The following is a 20,415-nucleotide window of genomic DNA, read 5'->3' on the forward strand; positions in this document are numbered from 1 at the left end:
ATAGAGTTGGAGAAAAATAAATATTGCCAACTACAATATCCGTCCAGTTGTTTGAGCGACAATGATAATTTAATGAGAACAACTCAACATTGCATTTTAGCTACCGCTATCTCACGCAACACTATGTTGATAATGTAAGTGGGCCAAGAAATGTGATAACCAAAAAGTTTACAATGTGTAATTTACTGTCATGTTTAATCTTTCAATATTGTTTCCCATCAAAATAACTTGAATTGCTGTTTGGAAAACAGTTGGCATTCACTGTCTGTATATATTGATGTACCAGATTGTATGCGTGTATATCCGTCCACTGCAAAACTATATATCACCTGCCTTTTACCTTTTATAGTGTTTGGTGTGAAGATGTATTATGGGCTGATAATGGTACTCTCTTTCATTGAACAAGCTGTCCCTAGAAAAAAGCAAAATAGCTGAACTTGTTGAAAACTCTTTGAAAATCGAAAAAAAAAGCAAAGAAATCTAGTCTTGTAATTGCTTTTATATTACAGTAGCTGTGTTGGTACTTTTAGTAGACAATGGATATCATAATTTAAGGTTCAATGTGTGATAGGGATTGATCCTAATCAATTCTGTAAGACTTGCATATTATATCAACATTTTCCTATTACTTTTGATTTTGGGAAATCATTCAAATTTTTGTTAATTAGTCATCTTTTGGTAGACAAATATTTCATTGATTGTTTGATTTAAGATGTACATAGATCATATGATTACTATTTCATCATATCATTTCTTCTCCTTTTGTAATAAGTTGTGTAAAAACAGCTGATACAAATAATACTAACATCATACTGTCAGCACAGGAAAGCACATGTATGTTTACAGTGAAGGACAGCGATGCCAACATAAATTAAAAGCGATTCATTTTAAAGTTTTACAGATTGTGTGTGGTTTGTTTTGTTGATTTACCATATTTCTATAAATAAGTGCACCACAGTCCACTGGTACATGTCATTTTCTTTATAAACTGGCGTATAGCAGGACCAAAGCCAAACCTGTTCTAAAAGTGATCACAACTGCAAAATTATTGTTTGGCTAAATGACTGTTGATATTGACCTATCAGCATTAATGTATTACAAAGTTCCTTTTTGCATCTTTTATATCCCTTATATTTCCTACATGGAAAATACATGTAAACAAGCAATCATGATGCATAAATATGACATCCTGCTACAACAATTGAAAATGCAATCACAGTGTCAGTTCTTGTGTAATAACCAATGAACAAAAGACCTTTCAAATAACATTCAAGTGTTGGATTGAACTACAGGTATTTCTGAATCAATAGTTGTACAAAACTCTAGTATATAAGTGCTTATCTAAATCAAACAGAAATGATGCATGCTGTGATTGTGAGAAATCAGGGTAAGTACGTACATACCAGAATGTTACCTTGATCGGAAACTTTCATTCAAATGCTTGCCTGAGCATGGATGTTTGAACTCAGAGAAATACAGAAGAGTATAAAATGTAATTTTCCAGGGTTGATGTTCAGTATGCAGTATACCGGTACAAGTTTGCTGAAAACACAGAATCTCAAGTTTACAGTGCGCCAATTTTATTTCCTTGACATACATAAGTATAGTGAGAAGTTACAAGTCCAAGATACCAGGACAATTAGGCCATAACTTTTTGATCAGATCAGTGAATTTTGGATTCCCTTAGCTAAACAGCTTCATGATCACTCTTGATGCAGTACAGTTAGTGTTTAAAAAGCATGCACAACCAGCATTAGCCTCCAGGGTTATCAGATTTAAATGGATCACATCGACAAAAGTCGTAGGGAAGCTGCTACATAAACAAGATGGAATGACCATTGAACACATTTCTCTTTGCAGAAAAGAAGCCTTGATTAACACTCATTTTATAATCTAGCATCAGGTATGTTTTTGTTCATTTTAAACTTTGCTTTAAATCTTTGCTGGGGTAGATCATGATCCCATTTTCCAGCAATGATCATTCTAGCTCCCATTCTTCCAATTTCATCCGCTGATTTGGCTGCATAACCATTTCCACCGACTGTTATCCCAAGTAATGGTGTAATCATGTCACAGTACGGATGATGAGTTGGTGTGTGTGTGGTAACACAACAATCACCATGTGTTGATACTGGTGTCACACCTACATTGTATGTAGAGAACAGAACAGTGGGGAAAAAACGACTGAAAAAGCAAGTGTTTGGGATCTGGCATCTACATCAGTTGTCTTGCATGTTCTTGCTTCAAAAAAGTTCTTCTTCTTCTGTTAAAACAACCTAATTAATTGTGTACGTTTTTGGCCTTTATGCCATTCTTATATATGGTTAAAGTGTATTGCACAGTGCTTAATTTTGCTTGTGTCTGAAATCTTTGTTGCACATCATCTAAAATGATGGAGTTTTGCAATGATGGGTAAAAATTTCAATATCACGCTACAATGATGTAATGCCTAATACTTTAAAAAAAACAAACAGAGAAAGCAAATGTTTTCGTAGAACGTTGCACAATGTCAACAGGAAATTAAAATTTGCTTGGACTATCAAAATTTTCCAGTGAAAATTCACAAGAGACTTTTTGCACACTTTTGTTGGAGAAGTAAAGTTCATACCTTTGACAAGTTTAAACAGTTTATCCAGGAGTGGTTGATATACACTTTTATCTCCCCCTGTTTTGAACCATTCAGCAACTTCAGCTGCTGTCTTTAATTCTATTTCAAGGTCATCACCGTGTCCAATCTTTAAATAATATTTACCTGACAACAAAAAAAACATCATCTATTATCAAATGTCTATAAGCATGATTACCTTTGAAAGCAATTGTATCACTGTTTCTGTGTGTCAGCATTTGATTTCTCATACTGGAACCTCAATCTGCAGACATCAAATTAAAATCAAGGACCAACTAATTATCATAGATGTAGATGACTGAGTGTTTGGGGTCCATGATCATTGTGAGACACCTGTGGTTGCATGCTTGTTGTAGAAAATAAACAGAATGAGCTATACAATGCATTTCATTTTGGGACCCTGACACAATGGTACCATTAATAGCCTGCCAATGGGTATTTTGATATCAGAGAGTGTACCAGACAATTCTCTTGCTAATTATGCTTACAGTACTGTTTTACACAAAATATGTATCTGTATAACTGGTTATCAGTACTGTTTCAGACGAAGAAAACTCTTAATCACTTCTTCATTATTTGGTGTTTGAGATTATAATATAAATTTGGGAATTCTTATCAACGCAAAGTTCGTTACCCCATGAAAGATGAGAGGCAGTTTTCAATCCCTGGTGCTCCCATTTGTTGTTGTTGACATTGACTGTTTTATGTGATTTTAGTCCTTTGTTGTCCTTTGAAATTTGTGCACAGTTAGCTAATTTGCTCAGAGATAAATTTGATTAAAAACCTGCCCCTTTAAGTTGAATTCTGCAATCAGTGTTTACAATCATATTACACAACACAATACATAGGAAAAGATAGTTTGATCTTCATATTCATTTACATGGTAAACGCCCCTTGAAAGACACACTTAGGTGAATCAAATATTTTCACATCAGACTTACAACCTCTTTTGAAGAAGATCCAACCAGACCTGTTTCATGCTATTATAGTTTTCTATGAATGTACAAAATATCCGGTGAGGTGACATTTTCTTGTATAATAAGCTTACTGTTGAATGAGTTCTAAAGGAACTTCAGTAATTCCTGCTCTATTTTGTATAAGGCCATTGCCACTGTACATGTCAAGGTATCTCTCTCTAGATAATTATCCAGAACTGATTGAACTCTAAATGGAAACTGATTACACTTATTGTGTTTGATTTTAGACTTCTAAGTTTCATTTATAATTTTGTATTTTTATGCAACTTTGAGTTAGTTTGTAACTGTTTCTAAGTATTTAATCTTGCAAACTCTAGACAATTCATACAACTTGACCCATGGATTTGACCTTTGACCTCAGTCTTTTTGAGTGGGAATTTAGTTTAGCTTCTCATTTCATTACCTTTCTTTGATTTATTTCAGTTAATCATTCTGTACAAATGAATTCTTAATCTGGAAGGCTTGCCGATATTGGAATAAACCACGACACTCAGATCAGATTTTTGTGTCATCTTATCTCAGAGGGAATGCACTATGGAATGTCATCATACACCTATTGCACAGTAGTCACAGACAGATTTAATTTGAGTTTTAAGGAATTTATTTGTGTGCTTTATAACATTCCTCATATATCGAACGTCGCAGCTCTATAGGATTCAACAGTAACTTGCCAATGACATCATGGCCGCATAGTCATCACTTGACTGAAAGTGGACCCGAACTATTTTCAACTTGACAACTTTGGATTGAAAACTGATAATATTAAATGTTTTACACAGGAATTACTGTTTTCACAAAATTATCTGCAAAAAATCTACAAATTCCATAACAATTATTTAAATGTATCAATGCGCCGTTCGATGATGAAAATCATTCCATTTTTTCAACAGATTTTCACCTAACATAACATGGAAGTAAACCTAAAAATTTGGAGTGAAAACTACATGTATGTGAGACAGGCATGTAATACAAACATTATAGCCAAGAAGACCAATTGCCCAACATAAGTCATGGGGCAAATGGTCACCTGCCCTCGGGCACAGTCCCATGTTTGAGCTATAATACCGGTATATAACATTAACCAATACTATATTGGATTACTTGCTGTCTGCTAGCTGTTGGTAAAACCCATACAAATGAAGTGTCTGCAACTTATTATAACCTATAGAATGGAGAAAGTTACATCTGAGTTCACTGGAAGGATAATTACCTGACGCATGGAAAGTGCCAATTCATACAAAAAATTGTCACAAGTTGGCTTAGAAGTATACATCTTGCTGATTTATCAAAGTTACTAATCAAACATAATGTAAGGAACTAGTAGCTGGATTATTGAGGTATGATGAGAAACATACAGAGACAAACATAATGTAAGGAACTTAGCTGGAGTATTGAGGTATGATGAGAAACATACAGAGACAAACATAATGTGAGGAACTTAGCTGGAGTATTGAGGTATGATGAGAAACATACAGAGACAAACATAATGTGAGGAACTTAGCTGGAGTATTGAGGTATGATGAGAAACATACAGAGACAAACATAATGTAAGGAACTAATAGCTGGATTATTGAGGTATGATGAGAAACATACAGAGACAAACATAATGTAAGGAACTTAGCTGGATTATTGAGGTATGATGAGAAACATACAGAGACAAACATAATGTGAGGAACTTAGCTGGAGTATTGAGGTATGATGAGAAACATACAGAGACAAACATAATGTGAGGAACTTAGCTGGAGTATTGAGGTATGATGAGAAACATACAGACACAAACATAATGTGCGGAACTTAGCTGGAGTATTGAGGTATGATGAGAAACATACAGAGACAAACATAATGTAAGGAACTAATAGCTGATTATTGAGGTATGATGAGAAACATACAGAGACAAACATAATGTAAGGAACTAATAGCTGGATTATTGAGGTATGATGAGAAACATACAGAGACAAACATAATGTAAGGAACTAATAGCTGGAGTATTGAGGTATGATGAGAAACATACAGAGACAAACATAATGTAAGGAACTAATAGCTGGATTATTGAGGTATGATGAGAAACATACAGAGACAAACATAATGTGAGGAACTTAGCTGGAGTATTGAGGTATGATGAGAAACACATCGAGACAAACATAATGTATAGGAACTTAGCTGGAGTATTGAGGTATGATGAGAAACATACAGAGACAAACATAATGTGCGGAACTTAGCTGGAGTATTGAGGTATGATGAGAAACATACAGAGACAAACATAATGTAAGGAACTAATAGCTGGATTATTGAGGTATGATGAGAAACATACAGAGACAAACATAATGTAAGGAACTAATAGCTGGAGTATTGAGGTATGATGAGAAACATACAGAGACAACATAATGTAAGGAACTAATAGCTGGATTATTGGGGTATGATGAGAAACATACAGAGACAAACATAATGTGAGGAACTTAGCTGGAGTATTGAGGTATGATGAGAAACATTCTGAGACAAACATAATGTGCGGAACTTAGCTGGAGTATTGAGGTATGATTGAGAAACATACAGAGACAAACATAATGTAAGGAACTAATAGCTGGAGTATTGAGGTATGATGAGAAACATACAGAGACAAACATAATGTAAGGAACTTAGCTGGAGTATTGAGATATGATGAGAAACATACAGAGACAAACATAATGTAAGGAACTAATAGCTGGATTATTGAGGTATGATGAGAAACATACAGAGACAAACATAATGTGAGGAACTTAGCTGGAGTATTGAGGTATGATGAGAAACATACAGAGACAAACATAATGTGAGGAACTTAGCTGGAGTATTGAGGTATGATGAGAAACATACAGAGACAAACATAATGTAAGGAACTTAGCTGGAGTATTGAGATATGATGAGAAACATACAGAGACAAACATAATGTAAGGAACTAATAGCTGGATTATTGAGGTATGATGAGAAACATACAGAGACAAACATAATGTGAGGAACTTAGCTGGAGTATTGAGGTATGATGAGAAACATACAGAGACAAACATAATGTGAGGAACTTAGCTGGAGTATTGAGGTATGATGAGAAACATACAGAGACAAACATAATGTAAGGAACTAATAGCTGGATTATTGAGGTATGATGAGAAACATACAGAGACAAACATAATGTAAGGAACTTAGCTGGAGTATTGAGGTATGATGAGAAACATACAGAGACAAACATAATGTGAGGAACTTAGCTGGAGTATTGAGGTATGATGAGAAACATACAGAGACAAACATAATGTGAGGAACTTAGCTGGAGTATTGAGGTATGATGAGAAACATACAGAGACAAACATAATGTAAGGAACTAATAGCTGGAGTATTGAGGTAATATGATGAGAAACATACAGAGACAAACATAATGTAAGGAACTAATAGCTGGAGTATTGAGGTATGATGAGAAACATACAGAGACAAACATAATGTAAGAAACTTAGCTGGAGTATTGATGTATGATGAGAAACATTCTGAGACAAACATAATGTAAGAAACTTAGCTGGAGTATTGAGGTATGATGAGAAACATTCTGAGACAAACATAATGTAGGAAACTTAGCTGGAGTATTGAGGTATGATGAGAAACATACAGAGACAAACATAATGTGAGGAACTTAGCTGGAGTATTGAGGTATGATGAGAAACATACAGAGACAAACATAATGTAAGGAACTATAGCTGGATTATTGAGGTATGATGAGAAACATACAGAGACAAACATAATGTAAGAAACTTAGCTGGAGTATTGAGGTATGATGAAAAACATTCTGAGACAAACATAATGTGAGGAACTTAGCTGGAGTATTGAGGTATGATTGAGAAACATACAGAGACAAACATAATGTAAGGAACTAATAGCTGGATTATTGAGGTATGATGAGAAACATACAGAGACAAACATAATGTGAGAAACTTAGCTGGAGTATTGAGGTATGATGAGAAACATACTGAGACAAACATAATGTGAGGAACTTAGCTGGATATTGAGGTATGATGAGAAACATACAGAGACAAACATAATGTGAGGAACTTAGCTGGAGTATTGAGGTATGATGAGAAACATACAGAGACAAACATAATGTGAGGAACTTAGCTGGAGTATTGAGGTATGATGAGAAACATACAGAGACAAACATAATGTGAGGAACTTAGCTGGAGTATTGAGGTATGATGAGAAACATACAGAGACAAATATAATGTGAGGAACTTAGCTGGATTATTGAGGTATGATGAGAAACGTACAGAGACAAACATAATGTAAAGCAGACAGAGACCTTCATGACATATATCATACAAAATGATCTGACAGTAAATATTGGAATCAAACCCTACAAAAAAGCTGTACATCTCATCATGAGATACATGATTATTCATGATGACGTCAGTAGGTGAAACACATACGAGCAAGTTGAATGAGAGATCAGACTTTAAAGAAGAGCAAATGATACAGAAATTGTGTGAAAAAAAGCACAACTAAAAGTTATGTCATTTATGCATATTGAAACTTTGAATATTGCTTTGGTGGTTGAAAAATCCGAACTTCAATTATTTGTTTTCATGGCGCTGTGACGCAAAAATGACGTAAGAACCCGCAAGTACCCAGATGGTTCGCAGTCGAGAATATCGGGTTACTCAAAACAAATTGCACATGACAGACTCTTCAACAATATATGGCCATCCAATCTTGTACAAAATGCATATATTGACTTGACCGAGAACTGAAGACTCAGAATACTAACAGCCACCATATCCACTGACTATGTTGGCCCAACATTAGCACAGTTCACAGCAAGCAATGCATCAACCAGAGCACAGTCAAATTACTCCACTAGTCATGATAGTTCAAAATGTTCCAAACCCAGTAAATATTCGTCCAGTTAAAGTTGCAGAAAATAGTCTGCCATGACAATACTGACACAGTCATGGTGCAAATTGAATGAGCAATGTCTACAGTGTAGGTTTTGCTTGTACTGAAATATTCAGAGTACGAGTGTACCTAATAGTTGCACCTGCCAACAGTATTAATTACAAGTACCCAATCATACACTCCCTAGCATATCTATGGTCCAATCAGCAATTGTTTATTAGTCTATTTGTGACTAAAGAAATCACATGAGGCAAGCTGTATTGCTTTTCCATCTTGCTTGTGAATCTGCATTGTTCCTATAACAAATACTTATTGAGAAAGTCAGTTTTGGGAGTAATATCATCAAAAACTTGCCAAATTTGTAGAATAAATTCTTAAATTCGTTATAGTATGAGTAAGTTACAGGTTACCAGGAAAGAGTGGCCACTTTTGCACCTCAGACTTATACCAGACTGAAACGCCAAAATTATGGCTTCTACTTCCTGTTAAACTCCAAGTACTCATACTGTGGCTACCATTTGCTTATACCGGTATGTCCATTTAAGACTGCAGATGGTACTGGTAGTTTCAATTTCAAGAATGTAATGTGGCAAGTTTTTAATGTCCATTGAGAAGTACACTGACTTACCATCAGGATACTTGATTGGTGGCAATATGTAGCAATCATATTTGTCACCATTAGTATATTTCCAAACAGCACTTGGCATATCTTTTAATCTTTCAGCATCGTTGTCACTGATTTCAGCAAATGCAACGGTTTGAGTCAGCAATGTTGTGTCTAAGACCTTTCCTGGGGGAAGTAAGTCTCTAAATCCTGTGAAGGCTCCAGTTGCAAGAAGTACCTTCTTAGCAAAGATAACTTGTCCTTTGCTCGTGGTGACTTTTAAACATTTGGATGCATCTGATTGGGTAGTTTCAGTCACCTGATCTACAACATCATCAATGACTTGGCAACCTTGCTGTTGAGCAGCTGTTTGTTGTGCAATAATCTGTGATCTTGGACTCACATGACCACAACCCTTCATTTGGAAGACAGCTTCAGAATCATCCTGGATTGACAGGAAGGAAAATTTCTCCGCAACTTCGTTCTTGCCCAGTATTTGGACAGGAACCTCCATTTTATGAGCATTATCTTTGGTTTTGTCAAGGTAAACATCACATTTTCTACAAACTGTCATGAAGCCAACGTTTTTAAAAAAATTCACTCCTGTAAAAGACAACAAACATCATTATTTGCATGTTATATTGAGGAAAAAGTAAACTGAAGTATTAAAACAAAACAATACAAAAATATATTTTTCAAAGAGATTTTCTAGGCCTTGCAGACCGTGAGTTATGTATAAATCTCAATTGCAGATTCAGAAGTGTTGTTGTGGAATATTTCATACATATAGTATATAAGGTACAGTTTCAGATATTACATTCTTGTTTACTATCATGCATAAAACACTTGAAATTAAAGGACCAGAAACACTTTTTGACCAGTAAACATGCATCTGACTCTCATTGATGTTAGAAATCATGTTATTACAATCTGTGCATAGAAACACTTGGTAAATGAGGTTCATGGAACATGTTCAAATGCCTTACCTGATCTCACTTCAACTTCATTGTATCGTTCAACCGATCTCTTGGCAAGCTCTGCCCAGATTGGATCAGGATCAAGTAATCTTGTGATTCGACCTTCATCGTAGTGAGCACCAAATATTCCATGTTGGCATTCAGATCTATCCTGTAATGATTTCAAAACAAATGCATTAAACAATGTGTCACACTGTGATCAATATGAAATAATTGTGATATCTGATGACACATTGGCATGCTACGTATTGTCAATCTGTTATTGAAAGAAGAAAGTGGTGTACGTGGCATACTGTAAACCAGTTTTGAGAATAAGTTTAGCATTAAAGTTTTGAGGATTTTGTGTCAAGGATGCCATTTTCATTTGGAATGGCTTCCACTTTACAGTGTGACATTCATAAAAACAAGGACATTGATCCCAATACTAGTTATTTCTTGATACAAATCAAGCATTTACTGAGAAATCTGGCCTCAGACATGCAATATATCACCAACAAGTGCTAATTGGAGTATTTGTTTTCATAATTTAAAGGGTCCTGAAAGAGGAAATCCCTGAGAGTTTACATAACTATTTTAAACAAAATTCAAGAGGGTTTATATCTACAAAGAACCTGCAGACTAACGTTAAAGCCTAATGGTCATAATACTGAGAAAAATGCATTTCAGCAAATTTAACAGTGAATTGGAAAACTTTGCATATTCCAATGTCGGCATCATATTCCAATAAGGTCATTTCAAGAACAAAACATCAAATTACAAAGCTATCTGACATTATCATACTCTGAGACTTACAATTTACAATCCACTTCATAATGCATACACATTGGGGGTTGGGGGTGGGGAGACCGTGATTCCATTTTTGATTGAGACAATTTTATTTCAAAAGTGCTCGTTTCAAAGTTTTGAAATTGTTGTTGATTCAGGTATGACTTGATTCACATTTATTCAAGTGAAAATGGAATTTGTATAAGTAAATATTAATAGAGGCCATCTTTCTATTTTGTGTCAAAAAATCATTTTCACTGATACACTGGTCTTACATTTTAAAATGTAATATATAGCTTCTTAGGAATGCCCTTAATAGGCGTAATTTAAATTAGCGTAAAATTTCCATATTTACATTGTTCAGAATTTGTTTCTCTCATTTTGGTCAATTTTCTTCAAAATTCGGTTTCTCTTAAACTGTTTGTTCAATGGCAATAGCATTTGGTTTGAAAGTTCAAAGTCGCCAGGGGTCACCTCATTCATTTGTGTACAAACATATGTAGCTGTAGGGATTCCCTTATTCAGCTGTCTTGAAATTTGCATAAATATTGCACATTTGATTTTTTTCTCAATTTTTTACCTCTGGAACTGTTTGTCCAATAGCAATCAAATTTGTTTTCAATAAAGTTACCAGGGATTACATCATTTTATTTTTGTTCAAATGGTGATGGTATTTGCATCAAGCTTTCTCATTTTTGGTCAAAAGTTTGTTTTCACTGACAGTATTTATCTCGCACCTTTGAAATTCAACAATAATGCAGATTTCTTCATGATTTGTACACACGGAAACTCCTCAGTGAAGTCTACAGTGTCTCCCCTGTTTACACAGATTCACAGACTAGTTTTTTAAATTCTGAAATCATACTTTTAAGGACACTATTCTTCTCAATTCCCATTTTAAATGATTTAGAAAAGTATGCTTGATTGAGAGAGGAGATTGCATTTTTGTAAATTTTCCACTGATTGTGTCTTCAGCCATACATAATAATGTAATGGAAAGTAGGGAGACTAGTTGCATCTGTTTTATGAAACAAAAGGATATTGACTTTTTCCAAACAGAAAGACAAAAGAAATTTGCACGCTAAGTTTTCTCAGAGAATGACCCCTTCAGTTTGTCATAGCTTGCTGCCCAAAAGCATGGCATTTGTAGTACCTGCAGAATGTGACTTTTGTGGTTATTTAACAATTTCTTTGAAATTTATACTGAAATATCTAAATGTACTTTCAATAGATATAATTAATCAATTATCTAGAGGTTTTATATTATTGCTTTCAGGCAGTACTGAAAAAGTTATAAACTTCTAACATTGTGCGTACATATTAAATTGAATTGTGGGTAATTTATTGTAGTATGCGTAGCTTATTTGTGATGCCCTAATATAGTAAATATTAAATTAACAAATAGTTGCATGTTATTTTTTAGATAAGTCGCCACCAGGTTTGCTTGTTAATATTAACATTAGCAGAGCAGTAAAAGATAATTTTTCCTTCAATCAGGGCTCAAAATAAATTTTTTTCCCTGGTAGTCCGATTGGGCTACCATTTTCTGAAGTTGGTAGCCCAGTGACGGAATGTCTGGTAGCCAATGCATAAATAAAGATTTTTTGTATGGATTTTATTTATATCTAGACAATGAAAGATTTATTTTGCATGATACTATCCAGGGAGTGAATTTTCTAGTCATTTAACATCAATACCTGGAGATCATAGCCTTCAGAGAATGGTATAGCATGTGTAGTGGACAATGGTGACGCCTCAAAGTTTGACTACCTACAGCTATTCACACATAAACAGAGCTTATATACAAAGTTTGATGTTCGCCATGAGAACAACTTTATACTCAGCAAATGTAAACATAACATGGCTAAAAACAGATTGGCTAAGAATTTTAGGACGACAACTTGGTACAGTCATGTTCCTAATACTTTCGTGGCAATTGACTATATTTCTCCACCATAGTACGCTATTATGAGATGATCTCCAACACTTCAGAAAGCGTAATTTGTGGATGGCCCGACAGCTTTTTCTTTGCAGTTTGAATAATTTTGTGTTTCATTGTGATTGATACATTGTGATTAAATAACTACGGAAATGAATTTTCATTGGCCATCATTTCCCGAGCCTGTCATCCGAGTACATCAGTTCAGATATATAATGATATTCTATTGAAAGTTTGTCGCAACAAATTCGACTGCACTGTCGCCTTTCAATTTGCCTAACAAAGTCATAGTTCAGCCTTTCTGTGTCCAGCTCGGTTGACTGTATGAGTGTTGGTCATCTCACAGCGATAAACATCATGTCGCCCACTAAGTAATTTCATGTCCCAGGCTTTGGTAGTCCGTGTGGGCTACCATTTCATGGGTTTGGTAGCCCCAGAGAAAAGTTGGTAGTCTGTGGACGTGGGACTACCACTAATTTTGCGCCCTGCTTCAATGTTATCCAGAAATCCTAGGTTTCAAGGTGTTGCCTGTGATCCACAAGTGTGTGCAAGAGTGCGAAGATTATGCAATTTATATAGAGGGCGCCATTCACATTGCCCAGAATCATATGGAGTTTTCTGGTGAACTTTAACTTGAACTTAAAAAGCCAAGGTAAGGCTAAAAAAAATTGATTTGTTTTTGGTCATTGCCAGCATCATTTCAAAGTGTGCACGTCAACTTTTTTTTTCTTCTGTTTTTCATTTTACCTATGGAAAAAAAGGAAAAATGTATCAAATTTCACCAAAATAAAAAAAATTGGGAAAAAAATCGTGCCACCTATCATTTTTGCCACATGTCAATGACCAATAACAAACCTATTATTTTTTTGGCCTAACAATCATTTGCCACAGTTTCCTGTATTTCATAGTATTCTAATTATGATGATTTTGATGAGACAGACTTCATCACAGATAAAGAACTTCATTTCTGTGGAGATTTTGGGCAAGGAGGTCATCCAAAGGACAGATAACCATTTTTGTTGAGGTTGGAAAGACATTGGTCCCGATTGCATTTGGGGAGAACCATTGATTTTGAGGGGAGTGGGGGAAATAATTATGTCAGTAATTGTTTTTTCATATCACTATGACAACAAACTAAAGCTCCACAGTAAGCAACCTGTTGTCAGTCAGCTATGAAAGTGATCAGTCATTGGCAACTCTGTGAGTGCATTGTTGGCAACCTTTATCTTTTCATATTCCAAGCTTCTCCTCAGCTGGTCCGATTGCTTTGATCAGATTTCCTACTTTACATTTTACATTTTTTCTTAAAAACATTAAAACCATTACAGGATCAAATTATTTTTTCTCCCTTTCAACTGCCAACAATTCATCTAATCTCCAAAAATCTCCAAAACCAACTGGTTCTCCCCTTATTTTGCCCCACAGTCACTTGGTTATGTCATGGAGGTTAAACTCCATGGTTACATAATGGTCGTAGGAGAGAGATTACCGGCTACGCCTTCCAGGCCCAGGGGTTGCCAGTGAAACCATATCGTCACACAGACAGACTTTGTGTACCAAACCACAGGTGTCTGTACTGCAATGGGGCATGGGGTAAACGTACCACAGATGTCCACACATGGGGTAAAAGTAGTCCTTTATTACCTCCATGGTGTACTCCACACACCTGTGGCTATAAGCTAGAGATGGGAGATGTCACTCTTTTGTTGTTGATTTTGCAAAACCTCTATTGTACTTTATGATCAAGATCCTGATTGGGATACGATTTCAATGAAGGCATTCAGGTAAAGACATTGACAACAGTGTTTTATGCAGTGTTTAGTTTTGTTCTTGCTATATTGCACTTTCCGAAGTGGCTGTGTGTTGTTATGCAATAAAGTCATTTACTTTATTATATGCCTCGATGTGGGTGCAAATCAGTTCATTGATTTGAATAGGAACATCAGGGAAGTTAGTGGGCCAGTGAACGATGTACTGACCAGTTTCCATTGTTACCCGAGCCAGTGAAGCCCTTCAATGTTTTCGACATTTAACGCTACATGTAAAAGATCCATGTGCACACAACTATTCTGACTCTTGTTAAAATTTGTTTGATGCCGGTCAATAACGGTAAAATTGTTTGAAAATGCCCTGCATGTAACTAAATGTTGTATAGTATTAACTGCAAACAGGCATGTAATAAAAATATTATTGCCCGAATCCCTGGGTTTATGTGCCCTCCCTCGCAGCAGGAGACAATTTGTGCAGCCCTCCTGGCGGCAGGCCAACAATAAACCTAGATATTTTGAGTGAAAATTGTGTAAGAGAGGCATATAATAAAAACATCTCAGCCCATAAAAGGGAATAAGTACCCTCACTGGCAGGAAACAATTTGCCGTCCTTAGTAGAGCAAATGGTCACTAGTAACAACGTGTTGTTATTCGAGGTGCTTGCTCAGATTGGTCTCCAGTAACCAGTGGCGTCCCCCAGGGATCTGTGTTGGGACCAACTTTGTTTTTAATTTACATAAATGACATCGATTCTGGTATTCACTCAAAAGTAAAAAAGTTTGCAGATGATACCAAGGTGTACAGACGTGTTGAAACAGAACAGGACAACAAAGAGTTACAAGCAGACTTGGACACGCTCCTGAATTGGTCAGCTACATGGCAGATGCAGTTCAACGTTGACAAGTGTAAAGTTATGCATATTGGTCCTAAAAACCAGAACTTTCACTACGATATGAATGCAGTTTCACTAGCAACAGTATCAAAAGAAAAAGACATTGGAGTTACAATTCATGAATCACTTAAACCAGCCTGTCAATGTGCGGAAGCAGTGAAAAAAGCAAACAAGACTCTGGGATTAATCAAGAGATCATTTTCATTTAAATCAAAAGACATCATGATGAGACTATACAAGCAGTTTGTCCGACCATCACTGGAATATGCCATACAAGCGTGGTCACCATGGCTACAGAAAGACATAAACATGATTGAAAAAGTGCAGAGAAGAGCCACACGACTTATACCAGATTTACGTCATTTACCATATGAAGAGAGACTGAAAAACTACACTTGACATCTTTAAGTTTAAGAAGACGACGTGGAGATATGATCCAGATGTATAAAATAATGTCCAACATTGATCACTGCAATCTGAAGTTCCATAAACCACACAGTAGGTCAACGAGAGGTCATATTCACAAAATACAGAAAACTCACGCGAAACTGGATGTCAGGAAGTACTACTTCTCATGCAGGATAGTAAACGAATGGAACAGTCTGCCAGATGAAGTTGTTACAGCGCCAACAGTAAATGCTTTCAAAAACGTCATTGACTTGTACTATGAAACCAGAGAAGTCTAGAGGGATGACCAGAATCCTGAAAGGATAACTAATCCCGTCAACCGAACTGAACTGAACTGAACTGAACTAGTACCCTTGGGCACATAGTCCCATGTTTGGGCTATAATATATATTACTTTACTTTACACAAAGGGAGCAGGTACTGTCCCTTCGACCCCTGTCCGTTTCTATCCAAATTTACACTTGTTGCTGGTTTTGGTCACCTCAACCATGGATGCAGTCGCTTGTACATGTAGTTCGATTAGCACCTGTGCATCTAGCTGTGCATCTAGCAGGGTTACCATGGATTTTTTTACATTCGTGGTGTAACCAGATATAGGCCTGCAGCCTGTAACGGCCTAGCCCCGTGTACAATGCTGTGTTCCTGGCATTGATACAGCCTCCTAGCTGGCACCACAGCCCTGTTGACTGCCATAGACCATGGAGCTAAAAATGCATAGACAAATCCGGTGACTGCAGTCTCAATTTGGACTGTGCACGAAAAACTACTTTTCTAACTACTTTCGGTCGAAATCAACTTGATTCCACTACCCGAATATTAAACTCAACTGCTCCGAGCAACTCGCTCTCAGGCCAAAGTACAGAAAGTACTCTGTTTATAGGCTATACTATAGGCCTTGCCTCAACCCACAGGTGCGTGTATAGTTGCCGTGTAGGTATACATATGGCTGAGTCAGCCAAAAGAGCACTTGGGTTTATTATTTCAAAGTTCAAAATTCTTAAAAATATGGGTTTTAACACATATACAAAGCTTTACAATTCATGTGTAGCCCAAATACTGGACTATGGTTCAGCTATTTGGGGTTACGGTAAACACCCAAAGTGTGACTCGGTTCAAAATCATGCTTTACGGTTCTTTTAGGAGTTCATAGATTTACACCTATTGATGCTGTATCTGGTGACACAGGTTGGAATTCATGTCAGGTGCGAAGATACACTTGGATACTCAGATATTGGAATCATCTTGTTAACCTTGATGGAAACAGATTAACAAAGAAAATATTTCTCTGGGACTATGCTCTTCAGCAGTCCAATTGGTCTTCTGATGTATGTCATATTTTTGATGACCTGAATTTTGATACAGATGGACTATTTCATGTAAACTTAAGTCTTGCCTCAAGTCGTTTGCGACTTGAACATTCAACTGCTTGGTGTGAAAGTGTAAACCGAAAACCAAAACTAAGAACATATGTGCTCTTTAAAACTGATTAAATGTAGAATGTTATGTATCGATGTGTCTCTCTCGTAGACAGCGATCTTTATTGGCTCAATTTAGAACCGGTGGTTTTGCCTTTACGAATAGAAACTGGGAGATATAGGGGAAGCTGTTGACAATAGAATCTGTATTTTCTGTAATCAAAATGCTGTAGAAAATGAGACGCACTTCTTTTCCATTGTAATCTATATGACGATTTGAGGGAAATGTATTTAAATTCAAATACTGATTTTCAAACTTTGACATCAGATACTGAAAAATGTAAATTTTTGATGTCTAGAAACGTTAGGGGAATATCAAAGTTTATTGAACATGCATTTACAAGGAGAAAAGAGCGTTTATATGTGAATGTTTGAAAGCGCATTGTTTTCCGCTTACAATGCCCTCGTGACCTTTATTTTGAATTGTCTTAAAAGTGACATATAAGCCCATTGGGCTGGGAGGTGTTAACCTTATGTTGAATTGTATTCTTTTTGAACCATTGATATCTCATGTCACTATTATAAACTTAAATAACTATATTCTCTCTATGTATACTACACGGCAACTCCATGCACCTAGCTGTCCCTCAAGCACGCCAATGGTTTCTTATTGCTGTGATATCTCAGCGGTGCTGGTGGCATCTATCAAATGGGCTCAGGTCAAGGGTCACCGCCACAGTACAGTACAGACAAGCGTAAACTTGGCATGATCATCCTCAACCTCAGGTGACCTTTCTAGCTGACGTTGAAAATGACGCTACTCAAGTGTCAGCTTCAGCATCAGAATATGCCAAAGTTACACTACCTGATGATGGATAAATGATAAAATTTGCCCCCAACTTAAAAAACAATCACTCAGTTCTTTCACAACTTTCTTTTGAATCGTACAACTTGTTGGCAGGTAATATTTTATCGGAAAATAATTTCAGTCCATGATCCATGGGTGCATCTGTTGGTGTCCTGTCAACTCTTGCGATATATTTTCCGAACATAGATGCAAAAAGGGCATCCCTGGTCCGAAATGTGTAAAAATGGCCACCATGTGAGGCAGTGTGAAAGCTCTAATTATTTAGAGAACATATAAAACAATGCCTGAAAATTAATGTATTAAACGTAGCATTCGAACTTAGGGCTAAGAATGTTGTGTTGTAATTACAACGTGAGAAACGGATATTAAGAGGAGAGGTTGCTAAATATTATGAAATACAAACGCAATGGTGTTTTGATAAATAAGCCTATTAGAAAGCGATATGAAACTTGGATGGAGCACATTTTTACAGTTGTTTTTACACTTATCATTCCACCAGACGCAGTCGGGAATAATCGGATCTGATGCCGGTGAAGCTGACGCTGTAGCGTCATCCTCATCCTCATTTTCGCGTGACCCCTGAGGCTGAGGATGAGGATGAGCTCGAGGATGACGCCAACTTTACGCTCGTGGTACAGTACACATAGTACAGTACAGTACAGTACAGTAGTGTGGCGGTGACCCTTGACCCGAGTACGTTCGATAGACGCCCGCGCCACTGCCCTAAAAGCACAGGTGTCCGGAGTTGCCGGTGTACATGCATAGAGAGAATGGGGTTCTCTCTATGCATGTACACCGGCAACTCCGGACACCTGTGGCCCTAAGCACTGCTGCGATATCACAGCTGGGTTCCTTCCACGTGATTACTTCGACCTTTTCGCAGAGTTGTCCCACTTTTCTTGTTATTTGTCAACATTTTAAACATCATACAATCTGGCTAGGAGAAATCATGTTTCTATGAATAAATATGGTTACTTCGAAACAACAACTGTCTGGCGTTCGGTGGCGATGATTGGTCATGCAGACAATTTGCATCTCCAGGTTTTGCCTGCACCTCTGCATGGATGTACAAAAAATATTTCCATGACCTGGGTATGTTGGCTCGGAAGGCAAAACCTGGCTTAGGCTGTAGCTCGAACCATGGAGGTAGTACAGAGTTTTGCATGGGTGTGTGTGTCGGTCGATCGGCAAAACCACACCGACCCACATACCCGGGCAAACACCTTGAGCTACAGCACACCACAGTCCCGCTTTCAATTGCTTACCAACCTTTGGTTCCTTTGGTCCGACGAGACAAATCTTAAAATGTGGAGCGATAAGTGTAGCATGTCTTGCCGCAGCAGAGCCGATCAGACCGGCACCTATAATGCATAAATCGAAAGTGTCGACCATTGTCAGATCATAGCCCCTCTCCGTAAGCACACGCAGGATCTTTCAGTGTACTCCCCTTGACAAATGACAACCAATCAATATAGGCGATCATCGACGTCCCTTGAACAGCTTAGGGAGCCGTCATTATTTACGGCCTGGGGGGATTTCATCGAAAATTCCGAAATGTCGAGTAACCCCCCCCCCCTTTGCCAACCATGGTGAATTTGAGTAACCCCCTCTCTAACTCAGAAATTTTGACTGACCCCCTCCATTTAGAAGAGTTAAATGCCAGACGTACATGTAGGTTTGTAAAAAATACTTTAGTTAAGACCTTTCAAATCCTGATGTACCCTGCTAGATTCTTATCGATTATCTCATGGCGGTTGTAAGGTGAAACCGACCAAAATGAAATTCAAAGTGACAACAAAATTCAAATATAGGCCTAAAAGCTCATGCTAAAACCAGTATCCAACCATATAATATTGTTTAATTTGGATGGGTATCATGACAGGGCTTTCACTAGGATATCTGAAAGGACAGAATTTGAAAGTGCACGGGGAGAACACATAAGAAGCTGAGAGGGAAAGTGTCAGAGGGGGTGTCCTTATATCTTGCGTGCAAAAAAAATTGAGAAATTGATGTGTGCAATAGTGCAGTCTGGTTCAATCTATGAGGTGTTTTTCATTTGCTATTTTACCACGTAAAACTGTCAGAACAACCTTAAAGGGGGAGCACGAGACGGGTGCGCCCCTCTCTCACACTGCAGCAAATTTCGAGAAATTGGTGTGTGTAGCCTAATGGTGCAATCTGAGAGGTGTTTCAATTTTTTTTGCGCTCGGTAAAATTGTTTGAAAATGATATTGAACACTGTATTTTCATGACTTTTGTGCATGATCAGT

At 36.9% G+C, this 20,415-nt stretch overlaps 2 protein-coding genes across 3 annotated transcripts in view; both read right to left on the bottom strand.

Annotated features, from left to right (window-relative positions):
* LOC139122088 (adiponectin receptor protein 1-like) overlaps nucleotides 1-20,415 on the bottom strand; it is a 268,597-nt gene that overhangs the window by 93,967 nt on the left and 154,215 nt on the right. The gene's annotated exons all lie outside the window — the stretch shown is intronic.
* On the bottom strand, nucleotides 1,559-19,612 carry LOC139122089 (N-methyl-L-tryptophan oxidase-like). Of its 2 annotated transcripts, none has more exons than XM_070687472.1 (5): nucleotides 19,415-19,612; nucleotides 10,099-10,240; nucleotides 9,137-9,715; nucleotides 2,609-2,752; nucleotides 1,559-2,143 (listed from the first exon to the last, which is right to left on the bottom strand). In XM_070687472.1, exons 1-5 carry the CDS (start codon nucleotides 19,535-19,537, stop codon nucleotides 1,887-1,889), a joined length of 1,245 nt encoding a protein of 414 aa, XP_070543573.1. In that variant the 5' UTR covers nucleotides 19,538-19,612; the 3' UTR covers nucleotides 1,559-1,886. The 2 variants fall into 2 exon arrangements, with proteins under 2 accessions (XP_070543573.1, XP_070543574.1); XM_070687473.1 differs by lacking the exon at nucleotides 1,559-2,143 and adding an exon at nucleotides 2,147-2,263.

The sequence above is a fragment of the Ptychodera flava genome, chromosome 21 (genome assembly GCF_041260155.1).
Source record: "Ptychodera flava strain L36383 chromosome 21, AS_Pfla_20210202, whole genome shotgun sequence".
Lineage (NCBI taxonomy): Eukaryota > Metazoa > Hemichordata > Enteropneusta > Ptychoderidae > Ptychodera > Ptychodera flava.